General features: G+C 41.6%; 3 protein-coding genes across 3 annotated transcripts; all 3 read left to right on the top strand.

The window, feature by feature from the left end:
* Positions 1-1,987: 1,987 nt before the first annotated feature.
* On the top strand, positions 1,988-2,539 carry LOC308085657 (gamma-crystallin M2-like; the record flags this gene model as incomplete). The annotated part of the gene is made up of 1 exon (XM_080428896.1): positions 1,988-2,539. One exon carries the CDS (start codon positions 1,988-1,990, stop codon positions 2,537-2,539), a length of 552 nt encoding a protein of 183 aa, XP_080285022.1.
* A 4,268-nt stretch (positions 2,540-6,807) lies between these two features.
* LOC308085096 (gamma-crystallin M2-like) lies at positions 6,808-7,362 on the top strand (the record flags this gene model as incomplete). Its single annotated transcript, XM_080428168.1, has 1 exon — positions 6,808-7,362. One exon carries the CDS (start codon positions 6,808-6,810, stop codon positions 7,360-7,362), a length of 555 nt encoding a protein of 184 aa, XP_080284294.1.
* Positions 7,363-13,823: 6,461 nt separating this feature from the next.
* On the top strand, positions 13,824-14,378 carry LOC308084986 (gamma-crystallin M2-like; the record flags this gene model as incomplete). Its single annotated transcript, XM_080427997.1, has 1 exon — positions 13,824-14,378. The coding sequence occupies one exon, from the start codon at positions 13,824-13,826 to the stop codon at positions 14,376-14,378; it is 555 nt and encodes a 184-aa protein (XP_080284123.1).
* Between the last annotated feature and the right edge of the window lie 2,069 nt (positions 14,379-16,447).

Genomic DNA, 16,447 nt, shown 5'->3' with positions numbered 1-16,447 from the left:
GCACAATCTTTATGATGTTTTACATATTCCCTTCCAGCTATTACAACTACAGCTTGTAGCAGTTTGTCCTAGCTAATCTCGCAAACCATTGGGCCGATCCGCACCAAATTGCTTGTGCACATTGTCAGTAGGTCACAGACGTATCTCCACTATTTTTTTCTCACATATATATCACACTTTTTGAAATATCTAGCTGTAATTGTATTTATCATGTAATTATTTACACAAATGTGTTCATTTATGCAAATTATCTCTTTAAATATGCACAATACCAACATTTCCTCAGCAGAAATGGATTCTACTGGTAGAATCACCGTAGGCCAACTGTTTATAAGACCATTGCTTTCCAAAAAGTATTGTCTAGAAGTCATATGAATGATTCACATACATTACATTTTCCTATAGGGGTAGGTAGTGATAACAGCCATTAAGCTACAAGATTGGAAGGGTTATCATACCAAAATATAAACTAGAGAATAGTAGGAAGACAAAAATACAAAAACTTTACGGTCACCTTAGGTGGTACCAATTAGTGAAAATATCAGTGTTGGCCCCTGGACTATCTGTTGTAATCTGTCTAGCCAGAGATCCAAGCATTGAGTGTAATTTGTCTCTCTCAGATTTGGGGCCAGGAAGGAGAATCTCTGTTTTTCCTTCATAACATTTAAAAAAGTTATTGCACATCCAAAGATAAATGTCATTGAGACAAGAAGTGAGACCATTCAGAGCATTTGCGTCGTCTGGTGAGACGGATATGTGCAACTGTGTATCATCTGCGCAGCAATGATAGTTGACATTATGGCATCTGATGATGTGACCAAGTGGCAACATTTAGAGCTTGATAAAGTGCTCCTTAGAGCAAAGGTCTCCGCCATGTCAGGTCAACCCTATCGCCAGAGAAAACGTTGTCATACAAAGTTTCTGGACCACAAAAACGTTCATTTTTACATTTTCGTTCCATTGCAACGTTTTGGTTTATGGTTAGGTTTAGGGGTTAGGTTTAGGGTTAGGGTTAGGTTAGTCTTGATCACATGACTATAGAGATTATGTGTACAGATTTGCGTAATGTTTGGACAAAATCTGTAATATATATTTTTTTTGTGTGCAAAAGTCGGCCTCCTGGTGGCGCTATAAAACGCTGATGTGAAAAATGGAGAGCAGAGGTTTTTCCTTGGCCTCTAGGGAGTGTGCATGCAAAGTTACACGCCGATCGGTGCAGTTACAGGTAAAAACGCAAATCGGCCTGTTATAGCGTCACCATGAGGCTGATTTGAGGCATTTTGTTCAAAACGGACCACTCCTGCAAACTTTGGAAGCCAATGTTAGGCAATCAGGATGGAATATGAAAATCCGTCTTGATAACATGACTATAGAGATACTGTGTATCGATTTGCGTGATGTTTGGACACAAGCTGTAAGAGTAAATGTGCAAAAATCGGCCTCCTGGTGGCGCTGTAATAGGCCAATGTGAAAAATGTGGGGCAGAGGAAGTACGGACGGATGGACGGACAGGGGGCAAAACATAGTCTTGGCCACCCCTTCGATCTGGCTGAGACAATGAGAAGAGAATGGGTCCTAAAATGCTTCCTTGGGGTATCCCATACTCTGTCTCAACTGGATCTGATACAAGATCACCTATGGAGACAGAACTGTTTTTCAGCTAGGTCATTGTCTACCCCCTAGTCATTGTTAACCCATTCAGCCTCTTGTCTGTATTGTCATAATGGTAAAGGCTTTGTGCCGTCAGAGAAACAGCCTTTCCAAGGTTTTTTTGAGGTGGAAACACTGAACAACCTCAGCTCAGCTCTATGCTCTTCTATGGAATATTGCTGTGTCAGGGGTGCTGCCTGGCACACAAAGCAGCCTCTGCTGGTCAGGTAATGTACAAAAGGAAGGCTTCAGCCAGGTAGGAAGTCAGTTCACCCACAGCCACAGCAGCAGCAACAGCGGCAGCAGCAACAGCAGCTGAAACAACTCCCACACAAAGATGTCTTCCGGCATGAACATGAGCAAGATCACCTTCTACGAGGAGAAGAACTTCCAGGGCCGCTCCTACGAGTGCATGAGCGACTGCTCTGACATGTCCTCCCACATGAACAGGTGCCAGTCCTGCAGGGTGGAGAGGGGCTGCTTCATGGTGTACGACCGCACCAACTACATGGGCAACCAGTACTTCATGAGGAGGGGCGAGTACTCCGACTACCAGAGCATGATGGGCATGAGGGACTCCATCAAGTCCTGCCGTATGATCCCCATGCACAGGGGCAACTACAGGATGAGGATCTACGAGAGGGAGAACTTCGGTGGACAGATGCACGAGATGATGGACGACTGTGAGAACATCATGGACCGTTACCAGATGAACAACTGCATGTCCTGCAACGTGATGGACGGCCACTGGCTGATGTACGAGCAGGCCAACTACAGAGGCAGGATGATGTACATGAGGCCCGGCGAGTACAGGAACTTCATGAACATGGGCATGGACAGCGGCATGAGGTTCATGAGCATGAGGCGCATCATGGATTCCTTCTACTAGTTTAAATATCAGTAGATGAACTCATCTGAATAAAGTTGTTTTAATGTGGAAAACAAAAAGAACGGATTATGATGCATTTATTTTTGTGACAACATTTATCACACTTTAAAAAACACATGACCCCTAGCGCCCCTATTCTGGGCATGTCATACACGAACATTCTGTGAATATAGCCAATCGACAAGCTCACGCAAGCTGGTACCTCGGCTATTTTGACCCAAGAGATTTGGTGTAGAGACACCAAGTACAGACCCCTGGGGGATCACCGGTCAATGAAGTATATACTGTAGGGTTTAAGTGATCAATTAAAACTGCTTTAATATTAATAATACATATAGCTGCTAGCAGCAACACAGGGGCCAAGGAATGCAATATAAACAGTAAGCCATAGAAATAGAATTGATTGAACTTCAGAGAAAGGAGGCCATGCAATTAACAAATGAGCATTCTAAACAGCTGAGCAGAATATATATATATATATATATATATATATATATATATATATATATATATATATCACACTTCAAAAAACACATGATTTCTGTGAAAACAGACGATCTACAAGCTCACAACGTGTTGCAAGCTTGTACATCGGCTATTATATATACACAAGAGGATTGGTGTAGAGGGAAAAGGGACGGGACCAAGTCCAGACCCCTGGGGGAACACTGGTCAACAAAGTATTTTACAGGGTTTAAGTGGTTAATTAAAACTGATATAATAATCATAATAATAATTATAAATATAGCTGCAAGCAGCAATACAGGGGCCAAGCAATGCAATATATAATATGTAAAACACAATATGCGCAATAAGCTAGACCCTCCATAAACAGCCAAATGGCGCGAAATATGCGGGGCTCGCTTAATTTCACAATCCCCGCATTTTTGTCTCCGCCAGGCCGAAAGGCATGGCGAGAGAGTATGTTTTACCCCCTGTCCGTCCGTCCGTCCGTCCGTGTGTCCATCTGTCCGGAGCTAATCTCTGGAACCGTTGGCCCGGTCGCTGCGAAACTGTGCACACACACTCCCTGGATGCCAATTCAGAACCTCTGCCCCAAATTTTCACATGGGCCTGTTATAGCGCCACCAGGAGGCCGATTTGTGCAAAACCAATTTCTTTATATTACTCCTACAGATTTGATCCAAACGTCATGCAAATCGGTATACAGTATCTCTATAGCCATGTGATGAACACGGATCTGTCCAATTTCCCATATTCCATCCTCATTGGCTAAGGTTGGCTTCTAAAGTTTGCAGGATTGGTCCGTTTTGAACGAAATGCCTCAAATTATGCACTCAGCTTGCGATTTCCGTGAAATTTTACACGCACATTCCCACTAGGCTGAGGAAGAAATGCCACCCTTTTAACATTGGCCTGTTATAGCGCCACCAGCAGGTCTAATCTAGCAAAACAAATTTTTGGAACAAAATGCCTCAAATCATGAATACAGTGTCCGATTGTCGTGAAAGGCCTAAGAAGAAACGGGCACCATTTTCACAATGGCCTATTATAGCGCCACTAGGAGGCCACAATAACCTACCTGACCTGGTGGAGACCTGTGCTCCGAGGAGCACTTTTTCTAGTTCCACATAAAGTTTATGAAGTCATCGCCTCACCCGTTCGTTCACGTTCACACACAGAAGCAAAACAAATCGTGGTGTGCCGTGAAAAAACAGTGCTCCGGTGTGTGTGTGTGTGTGTGTGTGTGTGTGTGTGTGTGTGTGTGTGTGTGTGTGTGTGTGTGTGTGTGTGTGTGTGTGTGTGCGTGTGCGTGTGTGCGTGTATGCTGGCTGCACCCAGCTCTGTGCAGAGTGCAGCAGAAGATACACTCTCTTCCCTTGCGCAATAATGTAATAATACATCAGACTTATATAGTGACTGTAGCCTAAATTAACCTGCTCTGTCAAATTTCAAGAAACTTTCATAATGACAATTCAATGTTTATCCTACTTGATGAGAAGTCCATTGCACTCCTTGTAAAATTAGTTTGAAACGTTGCCAGCAAACCAGCTTCTCAGACAAAAGTAGTAGTATTCCATAGAAGCTGATAGGAACAACACTTGTACAACATTTTAAATCCCTTTAAGGAGAGTAAAGCCACATAAATAAACCGGAGTTTAGCATTAGCAGTTTACTTAGCAATGACAGAAGGCCATTAGGTTTTATTTTTTTACTTGAAAATAATGAAAGGCAGACAAAATTATGATGTCTGTTTTGCATAGCTCAACTCACTCAAGGACCCCTAAATGAATATGTATTTGACTGCGTACCCCCATCTGAAAAATATTTTGTGCCAGGGACCCCCCATACAAGATAGTTATAATGTTTCAAGAATGACATTTTTTTTTTCATTTTAAAGTAGCAGATCTACATGCTCAAAACACGTCACATTAGTGACATGTTGTGAGCTTGTAGATCGGCTATTTTCAAATAGCCATTGTACTGTATATATATATATTGTACTGTATATATTTCATAGCAAATACTTATTCAAAAATATCTTAAATAAATATTAATGAGAGAGACCACACAATTGAAATGATCAATATGTTTTTGTACATGATGTTTAACCTATGTTCCTATATTATCTAATTATCATAGGCATTTTAACAGTGTAACTTAGATTTAGCAATTGACGAGTGACGAGTGTCAGTTGTTGTTTGTATGAATATTGTATGTTGTTTTGTGTTGTGATGTTTTATGTGGATCCCAGGAAGACTAGTGTCCGAGGCAGCGGAAGCTAATGGGGATCCGAATAAAGAATAAAGAATACATAAAATGTAGCTCAAAGTGCTTCAATTTAGATAATAAATAGTAGGATGCCAGAAAAAAATACACAATTGGCAAACAGAAACATAAATAAACAGTATAGTTAAAGCTAGAAGAGCCAGTCAAAGTAGGCAAAATAATACAAATGAATTTAAAGGAAAATAATACGGTAGGATGAGAACATAAGATTAATTTAATTAAATGCCATATTGAAAGAATAGGACTTCAGCTTACTCTTAAAAACCCTAAGAGAGCTGGTCATTTTAAGTTCCAGTGGTAGTGTATTCCAAAACTTACTGTAGGGCCATGGACTCAGAAGGCGGCCTCACCAGTGTTTTTATGAAGTGCTTTGGGAACATCTAGTATGAGAGCGGAGGAGGACCCGAGTGTTGGTACTGGTTGGAACATAACACTTTATAGAATCCTTAATATAGGTGTCAAGTTATTAAGTGCTTTGTAATTAAATAAAAGTGCTTTAAATCTATTCTAAAAGATACAGGTAGTCAGTGAAGTGTTGTCAGGACCAATAGATGGAATATGAAAAATCAGAAAGATCCGTACCGATTTGCGTGATGTTTGGACAAAATCTGTAATATAAAGAAATGGGTTTTGCAAAAGTAGGCCTCCTAGTGGCGCTATAAAACGCTGATGAGAAAAATGCAAAGCATAGGTTTTTCCTTGGTCTAGTGAGAATGTGCGTGCAAAGTTTCACAGCAATGGCATTCATGATTTGTTCATGATTTGAGGGCTTTTGTTCGAAACGGACCACTCATGCAAACTTTGGACGCCAATGTTAGGCAATCAGGATGAAATATGAAAAATCTGACATATCCGTCTTGATCACATGACTAAAGAGATACTGTGTACCGATTTGGACAAAAGCTCTAGGAGTAATATTTGTTTTAAAAAGCAGAGAATCTGCTCTAGCATCCAGGAAGTGTGTGTGTACAGTTTCACGTCGATCAGGCCAATGGTGCCGGAGATTAGCTGTTCACAGACGGAAGGTAAGACACGCGGACGGACGGACGGAGGGCAAAACATAGTCTTGGCCACGCCTTCGATCTGGTGGAGACAATGAGAAGAGAATGGGTTCTAAAATGGGGGTATCCCATACTCTGTCTCAACTGGATCTGATACAAGATCACCTAGGGAGACAGAACGGTCTTTCAGCTAGGTCATTGTGGACCCCCTAGTCATTGTTAACCCATTCAGCCTCTTGTCTGTATTGTCATAATGGTAAAGGCTTTGTGCCGTCAGAGAAAAAGCCTTTCCAAGGTTTTTTGAGGTGGAAACACTGAACAACCTCAGCTCAGCTCTATGCTCTTTTATGGAGTGTTGCTGTGTCAGGGGAGCTGCCTGGCACACAAAGCAGCCTCTGCTGGTCAGGTAATGTACAAAAGGAAGGCTTCAGCCATGTAGGAAGTCAGTTCACCCACAGCCACAGCAGCAGCAACAACAGCGGCAGCAACAGCAGCTGAAACAACTCCCACACAAAGATGTCTTCCGGCATGAACATGATGAACAAGATCACCTTCTACGAGGAGAAGAACTTCCAGGGCCGCTCCTACGAGTGCATGAGCGACTGCTCTGACATGTCCTCCCACATGAACAGGTGCCAGTCCTGCAGGGTGGAGAAGGGCTGCTTCATGGTGTACGACCGCACCAACTACATGGGCAACCAGTACTTCATGAGGAGGGGCGAGTACTCCGACTACCAGAGCATGATGGGCATGAGGGACTCCATCAGGTCCTGCCGTATGATCCCCATGCACAGGGGCAACTACAGGATGAAGATCTACGAGAGGGAGAACTTCGGTGGACAGATGCACGAGATGATGGACGACTGTGAGAACATCATGGACCGTTACCAGATGAACAACTGCATGTCCTGCAACGTGATGGACGGCCACTGGCTGATGTACGAGCAGGCCAACTACAGAGGCAAGATGATGTACATGAGGCCCGGCGAGTACAGGAACTTCATGAACATGGGCATGGACAGCGGCATGAGGTTCATGAGCATGAGGCGCATCATGGATTCCTTCTACTAGTTTAAATATCAGGAGATGAACTCATCTGAATAAAGTTGTTTTAATGTGGAAACAAAAAAGGACGGATTATGATGCATTTATTTATATATCACACTTCACAAACCACATGATCCCTAGTGCCCCTATTCTGGGCATGTCATATAGGAAAACATTCTGTGAAAACAGACGATCTACAAGCTCACAACGTGTTGCAAGCTTGTACATCGCTATTTTGACCGAAGGGGAGGGGAACAAGTCCAAACCCCTGGGGGAACACCGGTCAACGAAGTATATAGGCACAGGGTTTAAGTGGTTAATCAAAACTGATTTATTATAATAATAATAATAAATATAGCCGCAAGCAGCAACACAGGGACCAAGCGATGCAATATACAACATGCACAATAAGCCATAAAAACATAATAAACTGAACTTGAGAGAAAGAAGATCATGCAATTGACAAATCAGCATTGGAAACAGCTGAGCAGAGTTCTGAGGGATTTATTCTTTATTATGTTGCTTACTGTATAAGGGCAGATTTCAAACTCTTGTTCAAAAATCAGTTATCAAGAGAAAAGTTTGCCAAATTTTCTGCTTCATCTACACAACAGAAACCAATTGAAGTTCTAATCAGGCTATAGCTTTTCATCACTATTCCTGGCCAGTCGGTTTAGCCGGCCTGGAATCAAACCTGTGACCTTCTGTTTACCAGGCGTCCTCTCTACACTTTCAAGTTCACATGACTAAAGTTTTCCCTTCTGTCATGAGCCATGCTAAATACCAATAATATCTTTATTTGTATCGCACCTTTCATAGCAAATACTTCACAAAAAAATATCTCAAATATTAATGAGGGAGACCACACAGGTTGAATGATCAATATGTTTGTGTACATGATGTTTAACCTATGTTCCTATATTATCTAATTATCATTGGCATTTTAATAGTGTAACTTAGATTTAGACTGACAAGTGTCAGTTGTTGTTTGTATGAATATTGTATGTTGTTTTGTGTTGTGATGTTTCATGAGGACCTCAGGAAGACTAGTGTCCGCGACTCCACGGCAGTGGAAGCTAATGGGGATCCGTATAAAGAATACATAAAATGTAGCCAAATTGCTTCAATTTAGATAATAAATAGTAGGATGCCAGATTAAAAAACACAATTGGCAAAAACAGACATAACTAAACAGTATAGTTAAAGCTAGAAGAGCAAGTCAAAGTAGGGCAAAATAATACAAATTAATCAAATGGAAAATAATTAAAAAAAAACGTAGGACGTGAACATAAGATTAATTTATTTAAATGCCATATAGAAAGAAAAGGACTTCAGCTTACTCTTAAAAACCCTAGAGCTGGCCATTTTAAGTTCCAGTGGTAGTGTATTCCACAACTTAGGACCATAGACCCAGAAGGCGGCCTAACCAGTGTTTTTATGAAGTGCTTTGGGAACATCTAGTACGAGAGCGGAGGAGGACCCGAGTGTTCTGGTTGGAACATAACACTTTATAGAATCCTTAATATATGAAGGTGCCAAGTTATTAAGTGCTTTGTAAACAAATAAAAGTGCTTTAAAGTCTATTCTAAAAGATACAGGTAGTCAGGGCAGTGTTGCTAGGACTGGACTTAAGACCAGTCCACACCAATGCAACTCCTTGCAACCATTATCCCCATTTATGATTTTTTTAGTTTTTTATTATCTCAGGTAATTTGTAAATATGTAGATAACTTGTCTGGCCTTCTGTTGCTCTCTTGTTTTGATCTCCTTCCCACTTGCCCCCCACCCTCTTCTTCTCCCCCCCCTCTTCTTTCTATGGAAACTAACGTTGCGATGGGAACGATGTACAAAAAAGAATTTCACCCACTTTTTTACCTTGTAAACCTGTGATGTGACAATAAAACTGATTCTGATTCTGAATGGCAGTTGCAACTAGTTACATTGGTCCGGTCTGGCCATAATGTGATCTCTTCATCTGGTATTTGTTAAGATTCTAGCTGCCGCAGTCTGGATTGCCTGTAAATTTCTTTCTCTTAGATATTTTTGGTAGTCCTGTTACATTCCCTGCCATTGACGGAGATCTCCGTCATTTCAAATCCACCCGTTCACCGCCATTAGCGGAGATCTCCGTCTTTAAATATTTTTTTTTGGAAAGTTCCACAAGAGGGCGCTCTAACACAACTTAGGACCCTGAAAGAAGGAAATGACGAATGTGACGTCATCCAAAAAAATGACACTCTCGTCCACTCCTTCTTTATCAGTTTTAGAAAAACACTCCTTTCTCTCTTTTTTTTTTTTGTGAAAACGGCTGTTATACAACAGCCGACCGGGACAAAATGGCCGATTGCGGTTACAATTTTTTTTCTCTGAATCAGATCAGACCCTCCCCCATCCCCCGGTCATGCTTTGTTTACGTGCACGCACACATCACGGCTCCCGTGGCTCTGCAAAGATCGTCAATATAAGGTAAAAAACCCAGGCAGAAACTACATAATTAATTAATTAATACCTGCAAGGGAATGTGTCAAAGAGGAGTTGCAATACTCTAGCCGGCTTGTAATAAAAGCATGGATAAGGATAAGCACTTCTGCATCTTCCAGATTTTTAAAAGAGGTCTCACTTTAGCCATGTTTCTTAAGTGAAGAAATGCTGTTCTTGTGACCTTGTTACAAGGAGAAATAACATTTAAGTCAGAGTCTAAGATTACATTCAGGTGTGTGACCTGTTTCTACGGGACTGTACCTATGTTCCCCAGGTTCTATATTCCCCTCCCCCCCAAAAAAAGGTTCTATGTTCCCCGGGTTCTATGTTCCCCTCTCAACCAAAAAAGGGTTCTATGTTCCCCACTCATCCAAAAAAAGGTTCTATGTTCCCCACTCAACCAAAAAAGGTTTTAAAAAAGGTTCTATGTTCCCCACTCAACCAAAAAAAGGTTCTATGTTCCCCGCTACCCAAAAATGCAGGAAATGGTGAGACATTTAAAAAGGTTTAAATACATCTATTTATACCCATTAGTTATTTGTAATTTTTCAGTTTTTAAAGTGTCAAAATATCATGTTTTGAAAACTTCTTTGACATGACTCAAAATCTATTTAGGGGTGTCACGATACATTAATTTCACGGTACATATGATACGATACACGATATTGGGCTCACAATATCGATACGATATTATTATCATTTTTACTATCATCAACATTGGCCATCATCTTCAGTTTCAAAGTGCTTAATTTATAAAGCATATTAAAAAAGTTACTAGAAAAAGTGCTCCTCGGAGCACAGGTCTACGACAGGTCAGGTACGTTATTGTGGCCTCCTGGTGGCGGTATAATAGGCCAATGTGAAAAGGGTGCCATTTCTTCCTAGGCCTTTCACGGCAATCGGACACTGCATTTATGATTTGTGGCATTTTGTTCCAAAAATGTGTTTTGCTAAATTAGACCTGCTGGTGGCGCTATAACAGGCCAATGTGAAATGGGTGGCATTTCTTCCTCGGCCTAGTGGGAAAGTGCGTGTGAAATTTCACGGAAATTGCAAGCTGCGTTCATGATTCGAGGCATTTTGTTCAAAACGGACCAATCCTGCAAACTTTGGAAGCCAACCTTAGCCAATCAGGATGGAATATGGGAAATCGGACAGATCCGGGTTGATCACATGACTATAGAGATACTGTGTACCGATTTGCATGACGTTTGGATAAAATCTGTAGGAGTAATGTCAAAAAATTGGTTTTGCACAAATTGGCCTCCTGGTGGCGCTATAACAGGCCCATGTGAAAAATTTGGGGCAGAGGTTCTGAATTGGTATCGAGGGAGTGTGTGTGCACAGTTTCGCAGCAAGCGGGCCAATGGTGCCGGAGATTAGCTGGTAACACACGGACAGGACACACACACGGACGGACGGACGAACGGACGGACAGGGGGTAAAACATACTCTCTCGCCATGCCTTTCCATATGACCATGATACTGACATGATACTGACATGATACTGACCATGATACTGACCATGATACTGACATGACACATGATACTGACATGATACTGACCATGATACTGACATGTTACTGAACACGATACTGACATGATACTGACATGATACTGACAATGATACTGACAATGATACTGACAATGATACTGACATGTTACTGACCATGATACTGACATGATACTGACATGATACCTCATGTTTAACCGCAATACAATCAGGGCCACAGAGATCTGCCTTCATACTGGAGGGCTGTCAGCCGTATCATTTACATGGGCTATACCGTGTACATTTTTGATTTTGCCAAATTTGATACTGTAGGCATATCTGGAATTTCTTCAATTTTAGTGTAGTTCTGGTGTTGTTTTGCTTTTGTTGTTGTTGTTGTTTTTAATGATGCATGTTTTTTTATTGGCTATATCCCCCAACCCCCTTGCCTTTTTGACAGGCATTTCCTCTTGTCTGACAAGGTTGTTTTTTTCCCCCCTACGTTTTGGTGTAGGCCTTTTATGGTGTTTATATGATGTTTAAAAAGTTGATACTGTCATGATATGGGCATGATACTGACATGATACTGACCATGATACTGACCATGATACTACCATGATACTACCATGATACTGACATGATATTGACATGATACTGACCATGATACTGACCATGATACTAACATGATACTGACCATGATACTGACCATGATACTGACCATGTACTGACCACGATACTACCATGATACTACCATGATACTGACATGATATTGACATGATACTGACCATGATACTGACCATGATACTGACCATGATACTAACATGATACTGACCATGATACTGACCATGATACTACCATGATACTACCATGATACTGACATGATATTGACATGGTACTGACATGATACTGACATGGTACTGACCATGATACTGACCATGATACTAACATGATACTGACACTTGCCATGAAACTGAGCATGATGCTGACCATGACACTGACCATGATACTGATACTGATTATAAGATGTAACACTTTTCTCAACAATTTGACCAGTTATGGCCCGGACGGCTGGCGTGGCGGTCCGGGCACAGCGTGTCGCGGGTTCGACTCCCGATCCCGACGGACTTTGCTGCGTGTCACTTCCATCTCTCTCTCCCCATTTCCTCTCAGACTACTGTATACTATCTAATAAAAGGCAGATAAAGCCAAAAACAATTATATTAAAAAAATGTAACAAATTATTACGTTATTATATTATGCAAAAACCTGTTATTACGCTATCGCTCATGATTTTATTACATTATGAGCTTTTATGACATTTAGTTTATTATATTATGAACTGTTATTACGCCGTTATTACATTATGAGTTGCTACAAGGTGCTCTATATCACCAAGATGGCCACCAGGGGAAAGGGGCGGGCAAGTTTCTGATAGTAATTTCTCCCCATTATGTTCGGTTGTGTGTGTTCAGAGATGTTATTAATAATTGGAAATTAGAAATGTATGTTTCCTGCATTTTTGGGTGAGCGGGGAACATAGAACCTTTTTTTTGTTAATGGGGAACATAGAACCTTTTTGGGGTAAACGGGGAACATAGAACCTTTTTTTAGGTAAAAGGGGAACATAGAACCCAGGGAACCTAGAACCTTTTTTGGTAAGTGGGGAACATAGAACCTTTTTTGCGGGGAACATAGAACCTGGGGAACATAGGTACGGTCCCGTTTCTACCTGTCTAGCCAGAGATCCAAGCATTGAGTGTAATTTGTCCCTCTCAGATTTGGGGCCAGGGAGGAGAATCTCTCTTTTTCCTTCATTAAGGTTATTGTGGGCCAGCAATGTTCCGAAGCATTTTCTTCAAAACAAGCCACTCCTGTAAACTTTAGATGGCAATCTTATCCATTCAGGATGTACTACAAAACATCGGACAGATCCGTCTTGATCACATGAGGATAGACATAATGTGTACCGATTTGCTTGATGTTTGGACAAAATATGTAGGAGTAATATAAATTTTTTTGTGCAAAAATCGGCCTCCTGGTGGCGCTATCACAGGCCGATGTGAAGAAATTGGGGCAGAGGTTCTGCTCTGGCATCCAAGGAGTGTTTGTGGAGTGTCCTAAAATGCTTCCTTGGGGTATCCCATACTCTGTCTCCTAGGGAGACAGAGTAGACAGAACAGCCTTTCAGCTAGGTCATTGTCTACCCCTAGTCATTGTTAACCCTTTCAGCCTCTTGTTGTCTGTATTGTCGCAACGGTAAAGGCTTTGTGCCGTCAGAGAAAAATCCTTTCCAAGGGTTTTGAGGTGGAAACGCTGAACAACCTCAGTGCTCTATGCTCTTCTATGGAATATTGCTGTGTCAGGGGAGCTGCCTGGCACACAAAGCAGTCTCTGCTGGTCAGGTAATGTACAAAAGGAAGGCTTCAGTCACGTAGGAAGTCAGTTCACCCACAGCCACAGTAACAGCAACAGTAGCAGCAGCAACAGCAGCTGAAACAACTCCCACACAAAGATGTCTTCCGGCATGAACATGATGAACAAGATCACCTTCTACGAGGAGAAGAACTTCCAGGGCCGCTCCTACGAGTGCATGAGCGACTGCTCTGACATGTCTTCCCACATGAACAGGTGCCAGTCCTGCAGGGTGGAGAGGGGCTGCTTCATGGTGTACGACCGCACCAACTACATGGGCAACCAGTACTTCATGAGGAGGGGCGAGTACTCCGACTACCAGAGCATGATGGGCATGAGGGACTCCATCAGGTCCTGCCGTATGATCCCCATGCACAGGGGCAACTACAGGATGAAGATCTACGAGAGGGAGAACTTTGGTGGACAGATGCACGAGATGATGGACGACTGTGAGAACATCATGGACCGTTACCAGATGAACAACTGCATGTCCTGCAACGTGATGGACGGCCACTGGCTGATGTACGAGCAGGCCAACTACAGAGGCAAGATGATGTACATGAGGCCCGGCGAGTACAGGAACTTCATGAACATGGGCATGGACAGCGGCATGAGGTTCATGAGCATGAGGCGCATCATGGATTCCTGCAACTAGTTTAAATATGTGCAGTTTAACTCATCTAATAAAGCAGCTTTAATATGGAAAACAAAAAGAACGGATTATGATGCATTTATTTCTGTGACAACACTTCAAAAACCACATGACCCCTAGCGCCCCTATTCTGGGCATGTCATAAGCGAACATTCTGTGAAATAGCCGATGTACAAGCTCACACAACGCATCGCAAGCTTGTACATCGGCTATTTTGACCGTAGAGGGAAAGGGGAGGGGACCAAGTACAGACCCCTGGGGTAACACAGGTCAACGTGTAGGGTTTAAGTGGTTAATTAAAACTGCTATAATAATGATAATAAAACAAAGTGCCTTACAGAAGAGAAAAATCTAATAAAATCGGCAACAGAAAAAAACATGACAAAGCACAGTGAGAAATAAAAACATTAAGGCAATCAAATAACATTTCAAAATTAAGTTAAAAAAAGATATACATACAGTATAAAGCCTACTCCTTAGGCCTTAGGCAGAGTAACTTCTCTACAATTTGGAGACTATTGAGTGTTAAGACAACACCATTGCAATAATAGTCAAAGCGTGAAAAGTATGATGACATTCCTGAGGTGATAAAAAAAAAAAAAAGTCTAAACAAGTTTGCCAAATTGGTTTTCACAGTATAGGCTGGGATCAAATAAGAGCTAGGTTCTTGGCAACGGACTTGACATCGTTGGATAGATAAACTGAATATGAGAATGTAAGTGATCTGGGCCAATTATGAGAATTATTTCAGTTTCGTCAGAGTTCAACTGACTTGACATCCAGTCTTTAATATCTGCAAGCTAGACAGTTTAGCTTTAACAGGACTAGTTTGTAAGGTTGTTGGGATTCACCAGATCATAATTGTTTGCATTGTCTGTATAACAATGACATACGTTGTATAATGACGCCAAGGATAAGCATATACAAAGAAAATATCCCAAAATTTAACCCTGGGGCACTCCCCAAGTTATACACAAAAAAAAACACTACTGTAATCTACTGATAAGTACATTGTGATCGATGCAGTCAAATCAATGCTGTACTCAAGTCCAAGTATGGAAGTCACCACTAGAGTCCACATTCATTAAAACATCATTTTGTGACCCTACTAAGTGCAATCTACAGTACTGTGGTGATGTCGAAACCCCAACTGAAACTTTTCAAATGATCGTCTTTCATGGCTGCCAGACGTTTTAATGAGACTGTCCGTTTTAATGATTGTTTTAGAAATTGTCCTGTAATTGTTACAAATGGGATCGTTCAAGACCGGCTTTTCTGAGAAGAGGCTGAACACAAGCAATCGTAAAATAATCAGGAGCAGATCCAGAAGATAGGGAGCTATTAAAAATGGGTAGCAAATAAGGGTCAACGACTCCCAACACGCCCAGAGGACATTTCAACGGCATTACCGGGGCTAGAGGATGTTTTCATGTGAGACACAGCATCTTTGAGATCCCTAAAAAACATAGGCATAAACAGGGTTAAAAGTCGTACAAGGTCATAATTCTGTAATTTGGAGCAGGGTTCATAAATTGGATGCCTAAAAACAACAGCAAGAGTCTATAAGTTATTAATGCCAGAATACAGTAGGGTGGGGAATATATAATGTGTATTTATTGAAGGATTAAAATATATTGTAAACCATTGCTTCTCAATCTTTTTCATTTCAAAGATCCTGTTATGCATTTAGGCCACGGACCCCCATTTGTCACAATTTGTCATCTTTGGGACCCCCAATCCACACCGTAAAATCCTCAGTGTTCATTTAACTCTAAGTGTGTGCAAATGGAACCAATGGACTTGTACACTGTCAGAGTTACCAACCCGCAACGGACCATTTGGACCCCTGGTGGTCCCCTGGCCAGACGTTGGGAACTAGTGTTGTAAACTACAGCATTTGTTTAAAAGAGAGATAAAGCCATGCAGCCACCAAAATAAAAGTAGTTCATCATGCAATCTGCCTTTTACTGTATATTATATGGCCTGAGGGTCGCGCTAGAGATAAGATCATGCAGTCATGGTTAGGGTTCATCCTCCCGGTGGGATACAGAGAAGAAGCAAAACGAGTCAAT

This window comes from Gymnoscopelus braueri (genome assembly GCF_963280865.1).
Source record: "Gymnoscopelus braueri genome assembly, chromosome: 5".
NCBI classification, from domain to species: Eukaryota; Metazoa; Chordata; class Actinopteri; order Myctophiformes; family Myctophidae; genus Gymnoscopelus; species Gymnoscopelus braueri.
This window is presented reverse-complemented; position numbering and strand designations above follow the sequence as displayed.